The 17948-nt window shown below is 47.7% G+C and overlaps 1 protein-coding gene across 1 annotated transcript in view; it reads left to right on the top strand.

Annotated features, from left to right (window-relative positions):
- Positions 1-17948, top strand: part of LAMA3 (laminin subunit alpha 3) — a 216580-nt gene that overhangs the window by 124859 nt on the left and 73773 nt on the right. The window contains exons 31-36 of the mRNA XM_058676778.1: positions 947-1158; positions 2109-2313; positions 9807-9951; positions 10649-10789; positions 13398-13559; positions 15839-15937. Coding sequence (XP_058532761.1) covers positions 947-1158; positions 2109-2313; positions 9807-9951; positions 10649-10789; positions 13398-13559; positions 15839-15937 — 964 coding nt within the window. The remainder of the gene's footprint in view (positions 1-946; positions 1159-2108; positions 2314-9806; positions 9952-10648; positions 10790-13397; positions 13560-15838; positions 15938-17948) is intronic.

Genomic DNA, 17948 nt, shown 5'->3' with positions numbered 1-17948 from the left:
CATGAGCCCCAGGTCTGTGGAGGGAGCCACTGTTTTTTTGCATCGACCGTCTTGCTAGGACAGGCCTTGCCATGCATCATTGGGACAGCTTTGAACTCATCAGAGGTCTACCCAGGGGAGGGTCTCTTCCTGCTTGCTGCTGGCTGTGCATTAATGCAGATGCCTAAAAGACACCACACAGGGCATCCCCCTCCCTCCCCGAGAAAGATGTCAGCCCTAATTCCAGCTCTCCTCTGTCACCTATTTGTGAAATGTCCAGAGACTCACTCTCCCTGCCCCGTCTCCTCATGTCCCTGAATGTCAGGAGTCCAGGACAGCCTGCATGTTGGCTCCTGCTACTCTCTTCCAAGGGTACTATCCCTTGTAGATTTCCTGAGGAACCCAGGGGCTTCAGAAGCCTTGGGAGAAGATGCCTCCTGTACAACAAATATTAAGAACAAATTCTGGGAAATGAAATAACTGTGGATTTGAATTCCTACTCAGCCACACCATCACTCTGCAGCTTTGGGGATGCTGTTTAACATCCAGGAGGCGCAGCTGTCTTATCTATGACATGGGGTTTAGGCCTCATTGGTTGGGTAACTGAGGTTAAGTGAGATGTAGATATGGCCTCCAGGAGACAACATTCATTAACTATTTACAGTTCTCCTCACTATTTTATTAGTAGCTTTGTTACGCATATGGAGTACTTTTCATAGCCACTTGATGAGACAAAGCTCACATACCATATAGCTCATTCTGTATTCTTACCATCTTATTCCAATCCCCAGAATTTCCAACCAAGCAGTCCTCACATGGCATCACTGGCCGGTTCCAGGGTGGGGTGCTTTGCTTCCCAAACCCCAGAGGAAGACCCCACTAGGTGGAGCAAGTGGGAAAGGGAAGGTTGAGATGTTTCTGGGCACAAACCCTTGGGGGCTCACCAAAAGTAATTTTATCTCCACAGTCCGCAGATGGCCTCTGCATTCTGTAAGAGCTCTGCCAGGTCCCTGGTGGCCTTTTACCATAATGGTGCACTGCCTTGTGAGTGCCATCCCACCGGGGCCATCAGTACCCGCTGCAGCCCCGAGGGTGGGCAGTGCCCATGCCGAGCCAACGTCATTGGGCGGCAGTGTACCCGCTGTGCCACAGGCTACTACGGATTCCCACTCTGCAAACGTAAGTGCAGGTTCCCCGATATCTGAGGTCTCATCTGGTCCCCTGGGCATGTTGCTCATCCATGGCAGTTTTGTGAATTTAGCTATGCTTGACTCATCTGGGGCAGGAAGAGGAGGGGGTCTTCTGAAATACACAGATTTGGATAGCTCAGGACTCTGCATTTACTCTGAGTACCCAAGAACACAGGCTACATTATGAGTATCAAAGTTCTCAAAGACAAACATTTCTCAGTTCCATGCAAAGCAGGTAATGTGAACAGTTTTACATTTCAGAGTCTTGGGCATCTCAATCTCCTACCTACAGCAGTGAAGAAAGTCAGGGCACACAGACACATCAATCACTGGGCAAGAAGCCATTGAGCCTGTATCTAAGAACTGTCCTGTGGCCCCAGGCACAGGGTAGGCCCACGTCACGTGGCAGCAGTGAGAGAGCAGGTGTGTGGATAGAGTTGCTTGCTGGAGACCAGCAGGAAGATTGATGCTGCTGCGTTGTACCTTGGCTCCCATCCCTGGGCTTGCAATGCACTGGTTTTGGGGTGTGGGTGGAAAGGGGAGGATTGTGGAGCCACTTCAGGGAGGCTTTGAGCATCTTCTATATGCTTACTTCTAGAAACTTCTAATGAACTGGAGCTTCTGCCCCCATTAGAGTGGCACATGACTGCTGCTAGGTCATTTCATTTGAGTAGCTGTCTTGCAGCTAGTTGGTACACCTGTGCCCCCATCAGGAACCACATGCTGTGTGCCACAGGACTTGGATATGCTTGGTTGTGTGTGCTTGAGAAATAGGCGTTTCAGATCAACCAGTCAATGATGTGCACAGTGGAAGGGAAGTGGATCTGGCATTTCTCCTGGATCCATCAGAAACTTCTAGAAGGCCTGGCAGTGGGTGCAGGCCTGCTGGAGGTTAGATGCTGGCTGACCCTCCTTTGGTATCTTCTGTCTCCCGACCAGCATGCAACTGCGGCCAGCGCCTGTGTGAAGAGACAACGGGGCAGTGTCTTTGCCCTCCACACACAGTCAAGCCCCAATGTGAGGTGTGTGAGACTCATTCCTTCAGCTTCCACCCCCTGGTCGGTTGTGAGAGCTGCAACTGTTCCACCAGGGGCACCGTGGGTGCTGCCTCCCTGGAGTGCGACAAGGACAGCGGCCAGTGCAGGTGAGCCTGGGAGGATCAGCCTGTTGGGTGCTGTTGTAGGGGAGGTAAGACGCCGTTCATCCATGAGCTGGTGGTTACTGTTCCCACTGGGCCAACGGTGCCCTGTGTGGTCTCAGGGGGAACTCCCAGCCAGAGCAGGGTTGTGGCAGGTGGAATGACCAGTCCCAGCCAGACAGCATGGATGGCCTTTGGTCAAAAACAGCTCTGCCTTCTGACTCCAGTGTGATGTGCCCGTACCAGAAGAGAAAGGCAGTTGTCAGGTTCCTCGATTGAGACACCTTGTGATGAACACTTGTCATTTGCATCTCGGCATAGGTCATGACCCTGGGTTAGGGTTAGCCGGCACTGTTATCAGGGCAATGTGCCACAATGAGAAATCCTTGGGCCTGCCAGCCTAACCGGCATGGGTGGGCTGAAAGAGGGGTGCTGAGCCTCTGCTGTAGGGCTTGCTGGGGTGTAGGAAGGAAGCAGGGTGGGCAGCCTGACTTGAAAGTTGGACTGCCCAGGGGAACACCAAACAGTCCAATACGCAACAGTCAAAGTCAAGTAGCACACTTGACCTAAGTGAATGCTACATTGCTGAAAGATTTGGCTTAGTGGGCTGAGCTCTGTGTTGCTAGGTAAAAACTTCTGTCACACAATGCAGGTGATGAGCCTGACAGTGGCTACACAGAGAATCCCCCCCAAAAAAGGCTGGTGTGTTGGGGAGAGGTATTTTATTATTATGTTATTTCCTAATTTGAGCCAGAGTTTCCTAGTGCAGGCTGGTATGGCAGGAAATTTCATGAGGCCTAAGGTTTATTGCCCACCCCGCACTCACACCCCTAGGAACACAGATTGGGGCCTACAGCTGTTAGTTTACGGTGGTGCTGTCACCCATGAACAAACTGGGTGATTAACACCAAGAGATACTCATTCCATGGCAGAATTCTGGATTTAAGGGGTCAGCTGGGTTGGCTGTTCCTGGGAGACCGAAGAAGTACCTGCTACATGCCTTTCCCTTACCTCCAGTGGCTGGCAGCACTCCTGGCTGCTCCTTGGCTTGTAGCTGTGTCGCTGCAACTCCTGCCCACTTTGTCGCATTCCCTTGTCCCTGTGGGTGTCTGTCTTCAAATGGCTTTCTTCTCTCTCTTTAGATATCTATATATCTCCTCATTTTCTTATCACGACACCTGTTACGCTGGCTCAGAGCCCACTCTACTGCAGTAGCCTCCGTCTTATATCCATCCTCAAAGACCTACTTCCGGAGAAGGTCCCCTTGGCGGGCAGGCACTGGCGGTGAGCACCTGGACACATTGGTTGCCAGTGGGCGGAAGCAAAAGGCAGCTTTTTTGTAGCTGTGAAACTTGCACTTTACCACACCCTTCATGGTTTCCTTGTGCCTACTGGTTCCTGGGTACTCCTGGGACCTTGTAAGGAAGTTGAAAGGAAACCCTAAGGCAGGAGACACTCTGAGTGTTTGCACCGCAGGCGTGAGTCCTGCCTGAGTCAGCTCAGTCGCCCCACCACCAGGTGTGGGCCCAGAAGTCAGCCTTTGTTTCATCACAGGAACCACGGCCCACTGAGGAGCTGCAGCAGTGGTGGGCAGGCAGGAAGAGAAGCAAGGGAAATTTATTCAGAGTTTTTAGAGGGACTTGCTGGCTAGCTGAGTAACTTACTGCAAACAGAACTTCCCACACAACTCCAGGGTGCTGCTGCCACAGAGAAAAACAACCGAAAAACAACCGAGAATGTGTTAAAATGTTTAAAAATCAGTGAAGGTACCAGAGGGTGATGGATGGATTTGCCACAGTTTTTAGGTGAAATTCTAAGGATTTTTTTTTTTTAAGCCTTCACTGACAATGATGATTTAATAGACTGGAAAATGCCTAATGTCGTAGAGTTCTGCTCAAACCTGGATGGGATCTTCCGCACCTGGTTATTTTCACATTATCAGAGCCTGTAACAACTTAACGGATGACATATCAGCGCATGATCAATGTGCATTTGTCATAAAAGGCTTGTTGGCAGATAACATCAGAAGAACTTTCAGCATATTGCCTTACTGTAAGTTACATAAAAATTGCTGATGAAATTTCGGTGTTAATGCTGAAAAAGCTTTTGCTTGCCTAAAATGATTGTTTCCTTTTAAATATTAAGGAAAAACATGCTATTTATTTCCCTGGGAAACTTCCTAATTAAGATGAGGAATGTGTTTTGAGGAACCTACAGCTCATGTTAAAAAGAAAAAAAGACAGATACCTGAAATTTACATTTAACAGAAAAAGACATGCTTTCTCAATTAAATAACCGACTCTCTTGGAGTTGTACAAATGATCACAGATAAGATATTTAAAAATCAGATATCTCAAATTGTATGAATTCAAGATGTTTATTCTTTTAGCCAACTCTGTTAAATCCAGATCATAAAGGCGCTTGTAGTAAGCAAAACCTCAAAACCAACACAACAGCAGCTGAATGTATTTAATCAAATAAAATATCCATGGAAAACTAAATTTGCTTTAGCTTTTAAGGAGGAGATGGATGCCATCTGATCCCTTGAACACACAAAAGGGCTAGAGCAGCCTCAGGAGATTTTTATTGATCCGTGGTTGATATGAAAAAGCTGGAAGGCACTGCTTTTAAAATATCACAATGTGGGCCACCTTCTTTCCAGCTATTTTGAAGTGGGTTGACAGAGAGAGCAGCCCACTTTGGTATCCAGCTGGCCCAGAGCTCCCTCTCAGTAGTATACCGGCACCAGGAAAACCTTTTGGATGACTTCTCTCTCAGCCAGTCCCCATAGATTTTCTAAATGTTGTTATAGGTAGTGGAAACAGAAAATACTGGAAGAGGCCATTGACCTGACATTTTTGCACAGAAGTGCTTCCAGCTAGATAGACATCAGTCCTCAAGTCCTGACAACCCGGAAAGGCAACCTCTGTGATGCATCTCAATCAGTAGTAGCAACCGGGTCTGCAGGCAATGTGCAACGCCAGGACCCTGCAGAAACTGTGGAAGATGGGGCTCTGGCCTTGTCCTTGGGGCTCAAGACTTTCTCCTGCCTTCCGTCATATCCTCTACAGCCTGTGATGTTAGTGCCTGTCTCGTATCTCTCTGGATAGTCCTTCTCCATCCATTTCACTGACTCCACCCCCGGTCCCTGTCCTGACTGAAGGCTACATTTTGGGACTTTGCACAAGGTAACATCCTGCCTTGACCGCTGCCATCTGGTAAACCTTGGGTGCATCACTTCTTTTCATGTGTGAAACAGAGCTTGCAAGCTACCTACTACATGAAGTTCCTAGATAATCTTTCTGAGCATTAGAACAGGGCCAGAGACAACACTCAGCACCCAGCACAAGCTGTAATTGCATCGCCACAGTCATGGTTACCTACCTTCTCTCGACTTCCACCCTCCCCACTCCTGGGGGACTTCCCTGGATGATCAGCTGAAGTCCTAATCCTTAAAAAAAGGGCAAAGAGCCTTTGATAAGACCATGGAGATACCCCCTTATTGACTGCCTAAAGCACACTGAATGCAATCCCATTCTGTCTAATACCTCATTACTTCCCTTGCCCTGTCTCTAAATGCTGGGTCATTTGTGACAATATGCCAAGGTCAATATTGACTCATTCTACTCTGTCCCATGTCTCCTGGCACAGGGATATGTGTACAGAAGACATTCTGTTAATTAGAGAATGAGTAAGGTAGACTTGAGGTGCTAAGATGAAGGTGCAATTAATGCAAACATGACACAGAGGGGCTTTAGTGAGCAATGGCCTGGTTCCTCTAGGATGAGGCCAACGCCCACACACCTGCACACAGTTAACATCATGTTCAGCCGTCGGCCCATCGCCTTGGAGATGACTTCTCTCAACCCGCCTCCCAGAGTTGCCATTCCGTACCTCCAGGCAGCAGCAGCTGCTCGAATCTTCCTGCCTTTGCCATGCAGGCAGCTGCTCTGGTCACAGAATCTCTCTGGAGAAATGTGCCAAGGTCAGACTGACTTCAGGTTATTTTGTAAGATGTTCAGCCAGCATTTGAAGAAGAATTTTCGTTTATTCCCCTGTTGTCATGATACCTCCAGTGACTCGTGTGGTTTCTGGACATTTTTTAAAAAATTGATACTTCAGTCTTTTATTAATATTAATTAATTATTTGAGGAATAATGAGAAAGAGAGAGACAGAGAGATCTTGCCTGGTCTATTAGTTCACTCACCAAATGTCCACAACACCCAGGGCTGTGCCAGGTTAAAGCCAGAAACTCAGTACTCAATCCGAGCCTTCCACAGTGTGAGGTAGGGAGCTAAGGAAATGAACCATAACCTGCTGCCTCCCAGGGTGTATTTCAGCGGGAAGTTGGAAATTTCCTGCTAGAACTTGAACTTCAGCATACAAACTTGGACAACTCCGGTGGTATCTCAGCCACTGTGCCAAATGTTGGCCACTGGCTGTTTCTGCATAGCGTCTGTGAATGCAAGGACTTGGGAATGCAGGCTTTGAATTCTCGATGTTTCGGTTGACCTTGACCTCTCAGCCCCAGGTGGGCTGGTCAGGGTCCAGGGTACTACTATTATTACAGCCCTGTATTTTGCATTTTCTCTTCCACTCTTGTTCTCTCAGCTGATACACCAACTGGGGTTCAGAACTGGATTCTGTATTGCCCATGTGTCCACCTCCCTCCCCTGATCCGTCCTCCTCCCCCCACTCCCATCAGCCCACTCTCGTTTCCACCCATCAGCTCCCAGATGTTCTGGACTGAATAGATAGGTCATGATTTTGTTTCCCTTCCTCCTCATATGCACAAGCAGCTTCCAGGACTGCCCTTGCTGTAAAATTCTTTCTTTTATTTTGAAAAGATTTACATAGTTTATTTGAAAGGCAGAGCAACAGAAAGAGGGAGAAAGACAGAGATCTTCTATCTCCTTGTTCACCCTTCAAATGGTCACAATGGTCAGTGTTGGGCCAGGTCAAAGCCAGGAGCCAGGAGCTAGGAGCTTGGAGCTTCATCTGGAACTCCCAAATTGGACAGGGTACCACTTGGGCTGTCTTCCACTGCTTTTCCAGCCACTTTAGATTAGCAGGAAACTGAATCAGAATTGTGAAGTAAAAAGGACTTGTACTGGCATTCCCATACACAGTTTAACCCACTGGATCACAGCACTAATACCCCTCTCCTGACACTTGCAATCCAGTGCACCAGAGTGATTCACTTCACACAGAACATTGCCACTTGCAAGTGAAGTACTGAAGTATCAGCCTGCTGCTTGCAAAATGGCAATGTTCTTTCCCCAGAAATGATCTCTGGGGAGAGAAGATGGGGAGAGAGATGAGAGGGATGGAGCTGGAAGAACTGAATGGATCTGTGACTCATCAGCAAGTGTTGATTCAGTCTTTTCAGGTGTACTGAGTGGATTAAAAATGTGCCTAGTGGCCCCTCCTAGCTAATATCACAGGAAGGACCACAATCAACAAATGCTTACCTGTATGAGAGCCCTGGTGGCAATCCTATGAAGTAGAGATGTTCACTTTGACAGACAAGGAAACTCGGTTGGAAAGAGTTGAATTTGTCAAGGTCTTGTAAGTGGCAGCGTTGGGATTCAAACCCAAGTCCCCTGGTCTCATGTTTGTGTCCTGAAGGATGCATAGAATCTTCCAACTGCTTGGAAGCAGGCATCTGCCAATGGCAAGCTTGCCAGGCTATCAAGCTACATCTAGAATTTTCAAAGTGGTCCCTGAAACGAAATTTTAGTAGGTCTTAGGAGGTAACTGATAACTTCCCTTCTGTAGTAACTTCATGATAAACCATTGCTTCCAAGTTGTAATAAAAAGCCCATTGCTAATCCTCTGAGCCTCAGATCCCAGCAGATCTCAGCTGTAAGATGCAGAGCTAGGCTACCCGGGCTCCAGTCCTCCTCCGTCTTCTGCCCCTGCTGGCTACCTGGGGAAGGGGGGCTCTGCCAGCAGCCACTCACAGCTTTCTGTGCTCATGTTCTTGCGCTTTCCCGGCTACACCCACCCTGGGTTTGACTGGCAAGAGCTTCTGGTGGATGACTCAGCACATTCTGCTGAGTTCACCTTAGGCAGTTGCCTGCCAGCTAGATCCCTGCTCCAGCAGGCCCTCATATCCCCTTCCCAGTACCCTTTATCCTCCACCTCCACCACAAAGCTAGAAAACAGGGCATCTCCCTTGCAGCCTCTCCTTTACTTCCCCTCATTCTGGATGTCACAAATCTCAGCAACTTCACCCCATATAGTTTTGTATCCGACCCCTCCTCTGCATTCCACAAGTCTTTGCCTAAGCGCAGCCTCCTCTACTCTCTCCCCCGGTCCTATTGCTTGCTGCTGCTGCACCCCTCTTGCTGCCTGTGTTCCTCCCATAAGCCCTTCCTTCCTCTCTGACAGAGCTCTATGCTCATTCCTCTCTGACAGATCTCTATGCCTATGCCTCTTGGAGAGTCCAGCGTGTGCCGGGCACAGCATGGAGTGTTGGCATCCATTACCTGTCTCTCTTCCCAGCAATCCCAGGAGGCTGCAGCTCCCCTTCTTCCCACTTAACAGATTGGAAAAGTAGCCACTGAGAAGTGAAAAACTTGCAGAACAATGCACCACATCTGATCAGAGTTGGAATTGAACTCCCAATCTACCTGTCAGGTGTGCAGGTCTTGGCCATTGTACTGTGCGGCACAGGACAGGCCAGCACTCCACCTCCATGCCGGGTTCCCACCCTGTTCTGCAGGTTCACAGTTGACCATTCCCTGCTCCACAGAAGCACATCTCTTCACTGCACACATTGGATGGTCTCCCTGCTCTATTCCTTCTGTCTAGAATGCAAGCCCCACCTATGATTTTACAGCACCATCTTTTAAGGCCCTGTGCGCCTGCCACATTGCACAGGGAAATGTGGGCCTCTTGTGGATTGGGTTAGATGCTGTGCATATTTGTTCTTATTTCCCTCCAGGCTTGGGGACCAGATGCATCCTGGAATAATGCCAAACCCAACCTGTCCATGAGGGAGGTCTATGGTCATGCAACATGATGTTCTCACCCTGATTTCATTGTGGAAATTGAATCCCTGGTGCCCCTAAATACTTCTTGGGAGGTATTTAGGTCCAGAGAGCTCCTCCTGTATGAATAAATGAAAGGGCAGAAGGCTGTCAGTTTCCTCTCCTTGCTTTTTTGCCCTGTTCCCCACCTACTTACCAGCAAGAAAACTGTCATCAGGTGTACTTCCTTGATCTTGGGCTTTCCAGCCCCCAGAACCGTGAATCAAATACATTTGCTGTTCATTATGCTTGTCCCAGTCTGCCACAGTAGCAACCAAGGCAACCAAGACTGCTGTCCTGACCTGCTTTCTCAAAATGCCTCTTACCTGTGCCTCTGCATTTTGCCTGGGCTACAGGCATGCCCCCGGCAGTCACTGTGTCCTGTTTAACCAGTGTAGCTGGACCCTTTAGAGTTGTACATGAAAGGACAAGGAGGATTTGGGCTCCCTTTGCTTTGGTTACAGATGCAAGCCCAGAGTCACAGGGCGGCAGTGTGACCGGTGTATTGCTGGGTTTTACCACTTCCCAGAGTGTGTTCCATGCAACTGCAACCAAGATGGGATGGAGCCAGGAGTATGTGACCCACAGACGGGAGCTTGCCTCTGCAAGGTGAGACAGGTTCTACAGCACCGGGGCTGTCGGGAGGATGTTCATCACGTTGAGTCACCATAAAAATGAAGGCAATGGGAATGACCCATGATGGAGCTCACATTTTATAGTCATGATCTCATTCTTTAGAAATAGTTGGAAAGGAAGACCCTTCTGCTCTGATAGACAGGTAGGGACAGGTGGAACCAGGAAAAAGAAAAAACAAAATTAATTTCTATCTAACAGGAATGGGAAAAGTTCAGCCTGTTGGTTGCAAAAACCATAGTCTGGCGCCAGCCAGGCAACTGCATGCGGGACATGAAATTCAGTAAATCTACAGCAGGCCAGTTTTTAAGTTACTAATTTTGTATGGCCCACAGTGATGTTCTGAGTATACAGATGTCCCGGTGCAGACCTCTCCACCTCAGTACAATTTCAGGAGGTTTGCACGTTCCCCAGTCTACCCTGGACTGCAGAGCCCAGGTTACCATCTCTGCTCTCCAGGGTTCTGCCAGGAAGTGGGAGAGCACCCAGGTCCCAGCTGGTACATGCTGGGTGGGGCTGAGTGGAATGAATCTGTCTCACATCCTGGGAATCCTAATGCTAGTTTGCTATTTTGTTGAACTTGGGGGATTCTCTCTTCCATCTGTGTGTAGCAACAGCAGTGGGGGAATGTTTGGAAGAATGATCATTTGCTTCTATTGTTCCGTATCAATAGGAAAATGTGGGAGGTACAGAATGTAATATGTGTCGAGAAGGATCATTCTATTTGGACCCAGCCAATCCCAAGGGTTGCACCAGTTGCTTTTGCTTTGGAGTAAGCAATCATTGTCGTAGTACGCATAAGCGAAGATCCAAGGTAGGTCACTCTTTGTGCTTTCGTTTATTTCCTTAGGCCTCACCCCTTATCCAGAGGGAGTACATTCCAAGACCCCTCAGTGGATGCCTGAAACCACAGACATCACCAAACTCCCTGTATCCTGTTGTTTCCTATGTCTTTAAAAACTGGTTCATGAAAATTGCATATATTCATGGGATATCATATAATATTCTGATACATGTATGTATTGTATAATGTTCAAGTCAGGAGAAATGTTTGTGTCCCTCTGCTTATTTCAAAATCCTAACAGCTTTGATGTTGTTGTTGTTGTTAGCATTGAGGAACAGTGAGAGATGTCGTCATATTGCTGAGAATGGCACAGAATTTGGAGTTTACACATTCTGCAATTCTGGAATTTTCCAAGTAGTAGTTTCAGATTGTGGTAGATAGCAGATAACTGAAATCCAGAAGGCAAAATTGGGTATGGGGGCAGAGACAGGGCATTACTACCCTTTTGAGCATCAGCTGAATGTACTGGCATGACATGTGGGGAGCTTTCGTACATTCCTTGGTTGAAATGGTTGGCACTGCCCTCGCAGTGCCTTGGCCTGCAGTATCTTTTCCCAGGATGGCTTCTTGATTGCTGCTCAGGTTTGTCAGCTCTCTGCTCGAATGTCACATGCTCAGAGGGGCCTTGCTACTGTCTGTAAAATAGCTCCCCCGACCACTCCCTGTGCCCTCACACTGGTCTTCGCATGTGTCATAGTCCCATATACTATGCATTCTAGACTAAAACTTTTTGATTATCTACCTCCCTCCACCACTTTAGTGTGGCTTCTGGATACATCCCCAGTACACAGAGGCTGACACGCAGTGATGCTCAATAAACACTCAGGACATGAACGCAGTTATCATTTCCTCCACTTAAAGAAAACTCTGTCTTTACTCGAAGCACTTCTGACACCAAGGATGTAGAGTTTTTGTCCTTTGTTTTCCAAGCAGTTCTCCAGTTCTCTGCAGATACCAGCTGGGGTGGGGGGTTCCTACAATTAAATTTGCTCTGTCACTATTTGCCTGAATGTAGGACCAGATGCCACAGCTGGGGGACTCAATCCCATAACACTCGTCCCAATTCAGATGCCAACTTCAAGCCCTGGGCATCCAGTACTGGTGATCAACTTGGCTATAAACCAAGGCTTCCCCTAACCCCTCCTGCTCCAGTGATTTGCAGTGCTGGCCCTCAGAACTCAGGGGTCTGTTTTAGTCAGCATCACTGGATTATGACCTAGGACATTGCAGAGGGTACAGGTGCACAGGTATGCAGGGTGTTGCTCCGAGGGCCTGCACACAGGGGCTTCTGTTCCCATGGAGTTGGGGTGAGCCACCTGCCCAGTGCATGGATGTGTGTGCCTACTCAGGTGCTTTCCAAATCCATCCTTGAGGGCTCTTGTGTAGGTGCATTTGATCAAATCATTAATGTTCACAGTAGACTTTATCACCAACCCTTCTCCCGTCCCAAAGTGGCAGGGGATGAGCCTGAAAGTTCTGAGCCACTGCTTCAGGCTTTCTATGTCTCAGCCCTCTCCCGTTGAAACTAACTAGCAGCCCCTGCCAGCAAAGATCTCATTAGCAGACAAGTGCAAACTCTCATCACTCCCAAGATTCCTAATGGTCTTTTAAAAGCTCTAGTGTCAGGAGTTTGGGGGTGTGTGGAGGGGATAAAGACAAATACCGTGACAAAAGATGCTCTTGTCCCCATCAGAAATTACACAGAATTTGGGAGTCTGTACCAGGACCTGAGGACAAAAATGAAATCACTATCTCTTATTATACCAGTAGTATCACCCCCTCCTTTTGTCTTTCTCCTTCTTTTCTTTCTTTTGTATCTACTTTACTAGGTCTTTTCTTTGGCACACTTTCAATTGACTTCATAAAGCTACAATTTTATTGCCTCCATTATTCCACAAACTGATAATCCTACGCTTGCTCACTCTGTGTGCCATGTCCTACATCTAACAAGTATTCAAATAAGGATTATTTTATAGATCTTCTGCCTGCCTCCTACAAGTAGCCCTGGCTGGTAATTGGGAAAAAAATTAGCTTGTAAATCCGCTATGAAGTCTCCTCTTCCCAGTCTCAGGAGAACCGGAAAGCGCTATATCTAATGTATGCCTCACCAGCTCTTTTTGTTCTCCCTTCCAATTAAACTGCTTCCTTTGTGACCAGGGAAATGTTTAATTTTGGTGCTTCATTTAGAGAAAAACAATACTGATGGCAAACCACTATTTTTGGCCTCACGTTTTTCTCCGTGAGGAGCCCACCATTACAGTGTGCCTCTAGCTCTATTATTTTTCGTGCCAAGATTTATTTACTATGCAAATATTCACCAAATATCTGCTACACGTGAAGACCCAAGCTAAAGCCCATATGTGTTGGGTCACTGCCCTCTGAGAGCTCTGGGTTGTGATTGGTCAGGTGCAGGCAGAGGTAAGGGCTCTGTCCTGGGTATCTGAGGAGGGAGACACCCAAGGGAGAAGGGCTACCTTGAAAGCAACGTGCCAGTCCCAGGCTCTCTGTGTGATGTGTAGGGAAGCCTTCCCTGAGAAGCAGCATCCATCCATTCGCCTCCATTGCTTCTGCCTTGCAGTTTGTGGATATGCTGGGCTGGCGCCTGGAGACGGCAGAGGGAGGAGATGTGCCTGTCTCCTTCAACCCTGGCAGCAACAGTGTGGTTGTGGATCTTCAGGAGCTGCCTGCCACAGTCCGCAGTGCATCCTGGGTGGCGCCCCCTTCCTACCTAGGGGACAAGGTAACCATGGTCTGGGTTCTGGTCAACCCTCTGCAAGGCTCCTCCGTCACTGCATGAGCATCGTTTCCTGAATATCTGGAGGGAAGCATCTACATTTCCAGGCTGCAGACTCTGAAGAAATTGGGTTAACTAACAGTGAAGAAGAGACCCCAACTCCCTACTGTGAGGGCCTCAGCAGCTCGAGTGCCCCCCACCACACCCCACCCTGAGTGTGGTCACCAAAGGAAGGCAGCTTACATGGTGTGTCTGACTTGCTTTCTCCTTAACGCCAAATAATTTTCCTCCAGACAAAAATAAAAGTGAATGGTAGATCTGTTGCAATTGGGACACACATGCCTTTAACTGCCAATACCGGGAATTCTTTGTTTTGCAGCAAAGGAAAGCTCCTTTTCAAGAAAACAAAGGCTGCCAAGTGACTCACGGGCTTATTAAAAGCAGCACAGGGCTCACTGGTGATTGCACTGACATTAGAGCACCGTGTGTGTTTAGTTACACACTCCTCAGAGTGCTGTGAGCATCCTTATTTCAGAGCCTGCTTGGCTGCACCTGTTTTGAGAACAGAGCAGCCGGTTGCATGTGGGAACTCCATCATGTGACCAGTGCTTGTTAGCAAGGGTAGAACTCTGAAGAAGAGGGTAGTTCACAGAGCACAGTGCAGGGGGATGCTTTGACCTGCCGCTTAGAATGACTGAACAGGAGTGCCTCATGTCCTGAGGTCTCCAAATCTGTCTTGTGCCTGGAAGGCTGTGAGGTTTGATATCTGGCCTGACTTCTCCCTTCCGTAATACTCTGTCTAGCACCATGCAGTGGGCCCATGTGCTGGTTATCTATTACTGTGTAATGAACTACCCCAAAACTTGGAGTAGTGTAAAACAGCAGATATTATCTGGCATAGTTCTTGTGGATCAGGGACCCACAAGGAGATGGCTACAGCTGTGGTCATCTGGAGCAGGAGGTTTCCACCTCCCAAGCCCCATCACTTATTGTTGGCAACCTTTGTTCCTTACTAGCTGTTGGTTAGAAGTCTCAGTTCTTATCACAGGAGACTAGTGGCACCTCATGACACTGCAGCTGGCTTCCCCCAAGGCACCTCTTGGGAGGATAGGGGTTGAAGCTGAAGACAGAAGGTGCAGTCTTTTTAGACGTGGCATACTCTCCCTTTTGCCTCATTCTGTTCGTTAGCAGTACATCATTACTTCTAGCACATATTCAAGGAAGAAGAATTAGGCTTCGTCTTGTGCAGGCAGGAATACATAGACTAAAGGGACAAGTGTAGTAAATAACCTTAGCATGTTTAAAGATGATACTTAATCTCTCAGTAAACATGGTTTAGAATTTCACCTTGGACTACATGCAAACTCCATGGACCTTAACTCTGAGATTTTGTCAGTTACAACTTCCCAGGAAAAGCTTCTGTCTCCTGGGATCCCAGAACACCTGCTCTGTGTTTGCATGTTTCCTCCAAGGGGGGTTTGTGCTCTGTTGTCTGGGCTGATGTTGTCTCTGATTTCAACCCTTCCTCACTGACTGATTTTTAGGGAGACGGGGTGAAGTAGCTGTCAGAAGCTATGACTGTTCTCCTCCATGGCCCCACCACAGTTATATAGGGCTTCCCATGGGATTGAGAGACCACTGTGTCCCCAGGGCTTGTAGTCAATCGTGTAGTCAATCATACAAGCAGAATTTGTGATAACTTAGGGAAATTTTACCATCTGCTTTAGGATTTTTAAAAAAATATTATTTTTAGAGATTCATTTTGTAACTGATAGGCAGGACCCGATTCGCTGTTACATAAGAAGCTGATGGCCTAGATTTCTCGGAATAGCTGCAGACAGGTAAACATTCTGGCTTAGCAGTTGTTTAGGGGAAAAAAAGGATCATACTTGTGTCAGTATGACAATTGTTTTCCTTTTTATTAGGAACATCTTCTCCCTCATAGAACTCAATCATGTCCATACCAATCATTTTAAATGTTATAAAAGTGATAAAAAAAGGAGAAAATGAAAATTCAAGGGTACTACAAACAGTTCATGGAAAATGGAATTAAAACACAAGTTTATTTTGGTGCAGAAGAATATTTGAATCCAGGCAGTGTTGTTCCCCCCACAGTACGTGTTGTCCATGTCCTTTCTGATGACTGCCCATGTCATCCTGAGTCCCGCTCTCGGGGCAGTTCGAGTGTCATCCCAGACTATGAGTGCCCATGTGCTTCTCCTGTGGCTGACGTTGGCACAGCTTCTCCCAGTGCTGTGCTGTTGATGCTTTGTATTCCATTTCAGGTTTCCTCCTACGGAGGCTTCCTCACTTACCAAGCCAAGTCCTTTGGTTTGCCTGGAGACATGGTTCTTCTGGATAAGAGGCCGGACGTGCAACTCACAGTAGGTATCAGGTTGAGTGGCAGGAAGTGGTGCTCATCTCAATTCTGGATATCTTGATGTGGTGGCCTACAAAATGTCTGGATTAGGTTGTTTCTGGGAATTTCTAGAAACTGGAAAGAAAGCTGAGAGCATGTGCATCTCCTTAGGAGACTGCTTCCTCCCACCCAATGGGTCTTCCCTTCTTCCTCCCACGTACAGACGATGGTCCTGTGTCCAGAGTTCCAATTTCTTGGTGAGCATGATGATGGTTTTGTCTTTCCATGGAGTTTCATCAATTCTTTTGATCCCTTGCTATGTGCAAGGTCATATTGTTGGACTCTGTTAAGGTCATGGGACTCCTGCTCTCAGAAAGGAGAGTGGTGAAGTGAAGGCATTTAGCACAGAACTGAAACTGCTGGTTGGGGTACAGGCATGCCATATCACAGGGCCTTGGTGGGAGTCACAGTTCTGCTCCTGACTCCAGCTTCCTGCTGATGTATGATGTATGCCTCTGGGAGGCAGCAGGTGATGGTTCAAGTGGTTGCAGTCCTTGACATCCACATGAGAGACCTGGATTGAATTCCAAGCTCTTAGCTTCCATCTGGTCCAGCCCTGATGGTTGTAGTCACTTGAGAAGTGAACCAGAGGATGGAAGATAATTCTCTGCCTTTCTTTCTTTTTCCCTCTCAAACAGAGAGGAATCAGAACAATATGTAAATTCTTAATTCACTGAACAGTGAGGGAAAGCCCAAATAAGGCTTGTTGGAGCTGGAATTTATCTGAATAAGAGGTAGGAGCTCAGGAATGTGGGAGACCTTCAGAAGGTTTCTTGGAAGAGTCACCTTGAGCCAAGGGCTTAGGAATGGATGTGGAAAGAGAAAAGCTAAGGTAACCTTGGCAGAGAGGCAACCAGGACCCGAGGAGGCTGAACTCATGGGATACTGAGCCCACCATGCCAGTCATTGGAAACAAGCTTGGAAGTATTAGGAGAACGTATGACACTGTAATAGGAATTTAACTGCCTATGAACAGCAGGAAGCTCTTTTGTGTATATGTGTGTGTGTGTGTGTTAAGAAAGGTACCACCCACCCAGTGCGTGCCTGGCATGTGATCCCCTGCTGTGATCTCACACACAGCTTGGAGCAGGGCTGACGCCCCTGTCATGTTTGGATCTCCTGTGCCACAGAACATAGCACTGCCAATGTTGGTTGCTGCACCAGAGTCTGAGACTGGCTCTGTGTCTGATTTCTGTGCTGTGGCTCATGTGATGCAGTCAGGGCTTCCAGAAGAGATTTCTTGCCTCTTTGACTGTAAACAGGAACCAGCAGATCTCATGCACCTTATCACAGCTAAGGGCCTCACCTTCCCTGATAGCTATCTGCTTGGGGCGTGCCCTGCCATTTTGTCTTTATTGATCTACACAGCTGTGAAATGACCGCATTAAAAACTCCATGAAACTTCTGCAGAACAACCTGAAAACAAAATAGTCAAGACAGTAAGCAGTAGTGTGCACCTCAGCCGTGACCCAGGAAGCATGCCACCAGAGTGGCACTGTCACCTTTTTTTGAGCAGAATATCTCAGAGGCCATTCATGTGCCTGGAAGTTTATTTAAAAAAAAAAAAAAAACACCAAAGAGATTATTGTGAAAACTAGTGCAATTTACTGATCTTGGTCATGATCAAAATTTCCCCTTAATTTTACCTTCAAACATGGAACATCGTTAAGCCGCCCAAAACATGCACTCTGCTATAATACAGAGCCTCAGGGGCAGACTTCTCAGGGTTTGCCATGATTGTGATCCCCCCACATCTTTTTTTTTTTTTCTGAACCACCAGTTCTGATGAATAGAACCCTGTTGGAGTTGGTGGTACCACAGAGAATCTGGGGCCTCCGTGTGTGTGTGTTTGTGGCAAGATTGCTGCTGCTGGGTGCTGACGGTCCCCACAGGCCCTCAAGAGCTGCCCTAAATGGGCTAGGGTAGAGGCTGGGACAGGGTAAGTGTGGACTCACAAGGTAGAGGCTGCAAGCAAA

The sequence above is a fragment of the Ochotona princeps genome, chromosome 18 (genome assembly GCF_030435755.1).
Source record: "Ochotona princeps isolate mOchPri1 chromosome 18, mOchPri1.hap1, whole genome shotgun sequence".
NCBI classification, from domain to species: domain Eukaryota; kingdom Metazoa; phylum Chordata; class Mammalia; order Lagomorpha; family Ochotonidae; genus Ochotona; species Ochotona princeps.
This window is presented reverse-complemented; position numbering and strand designations above follow the sequence as displayed.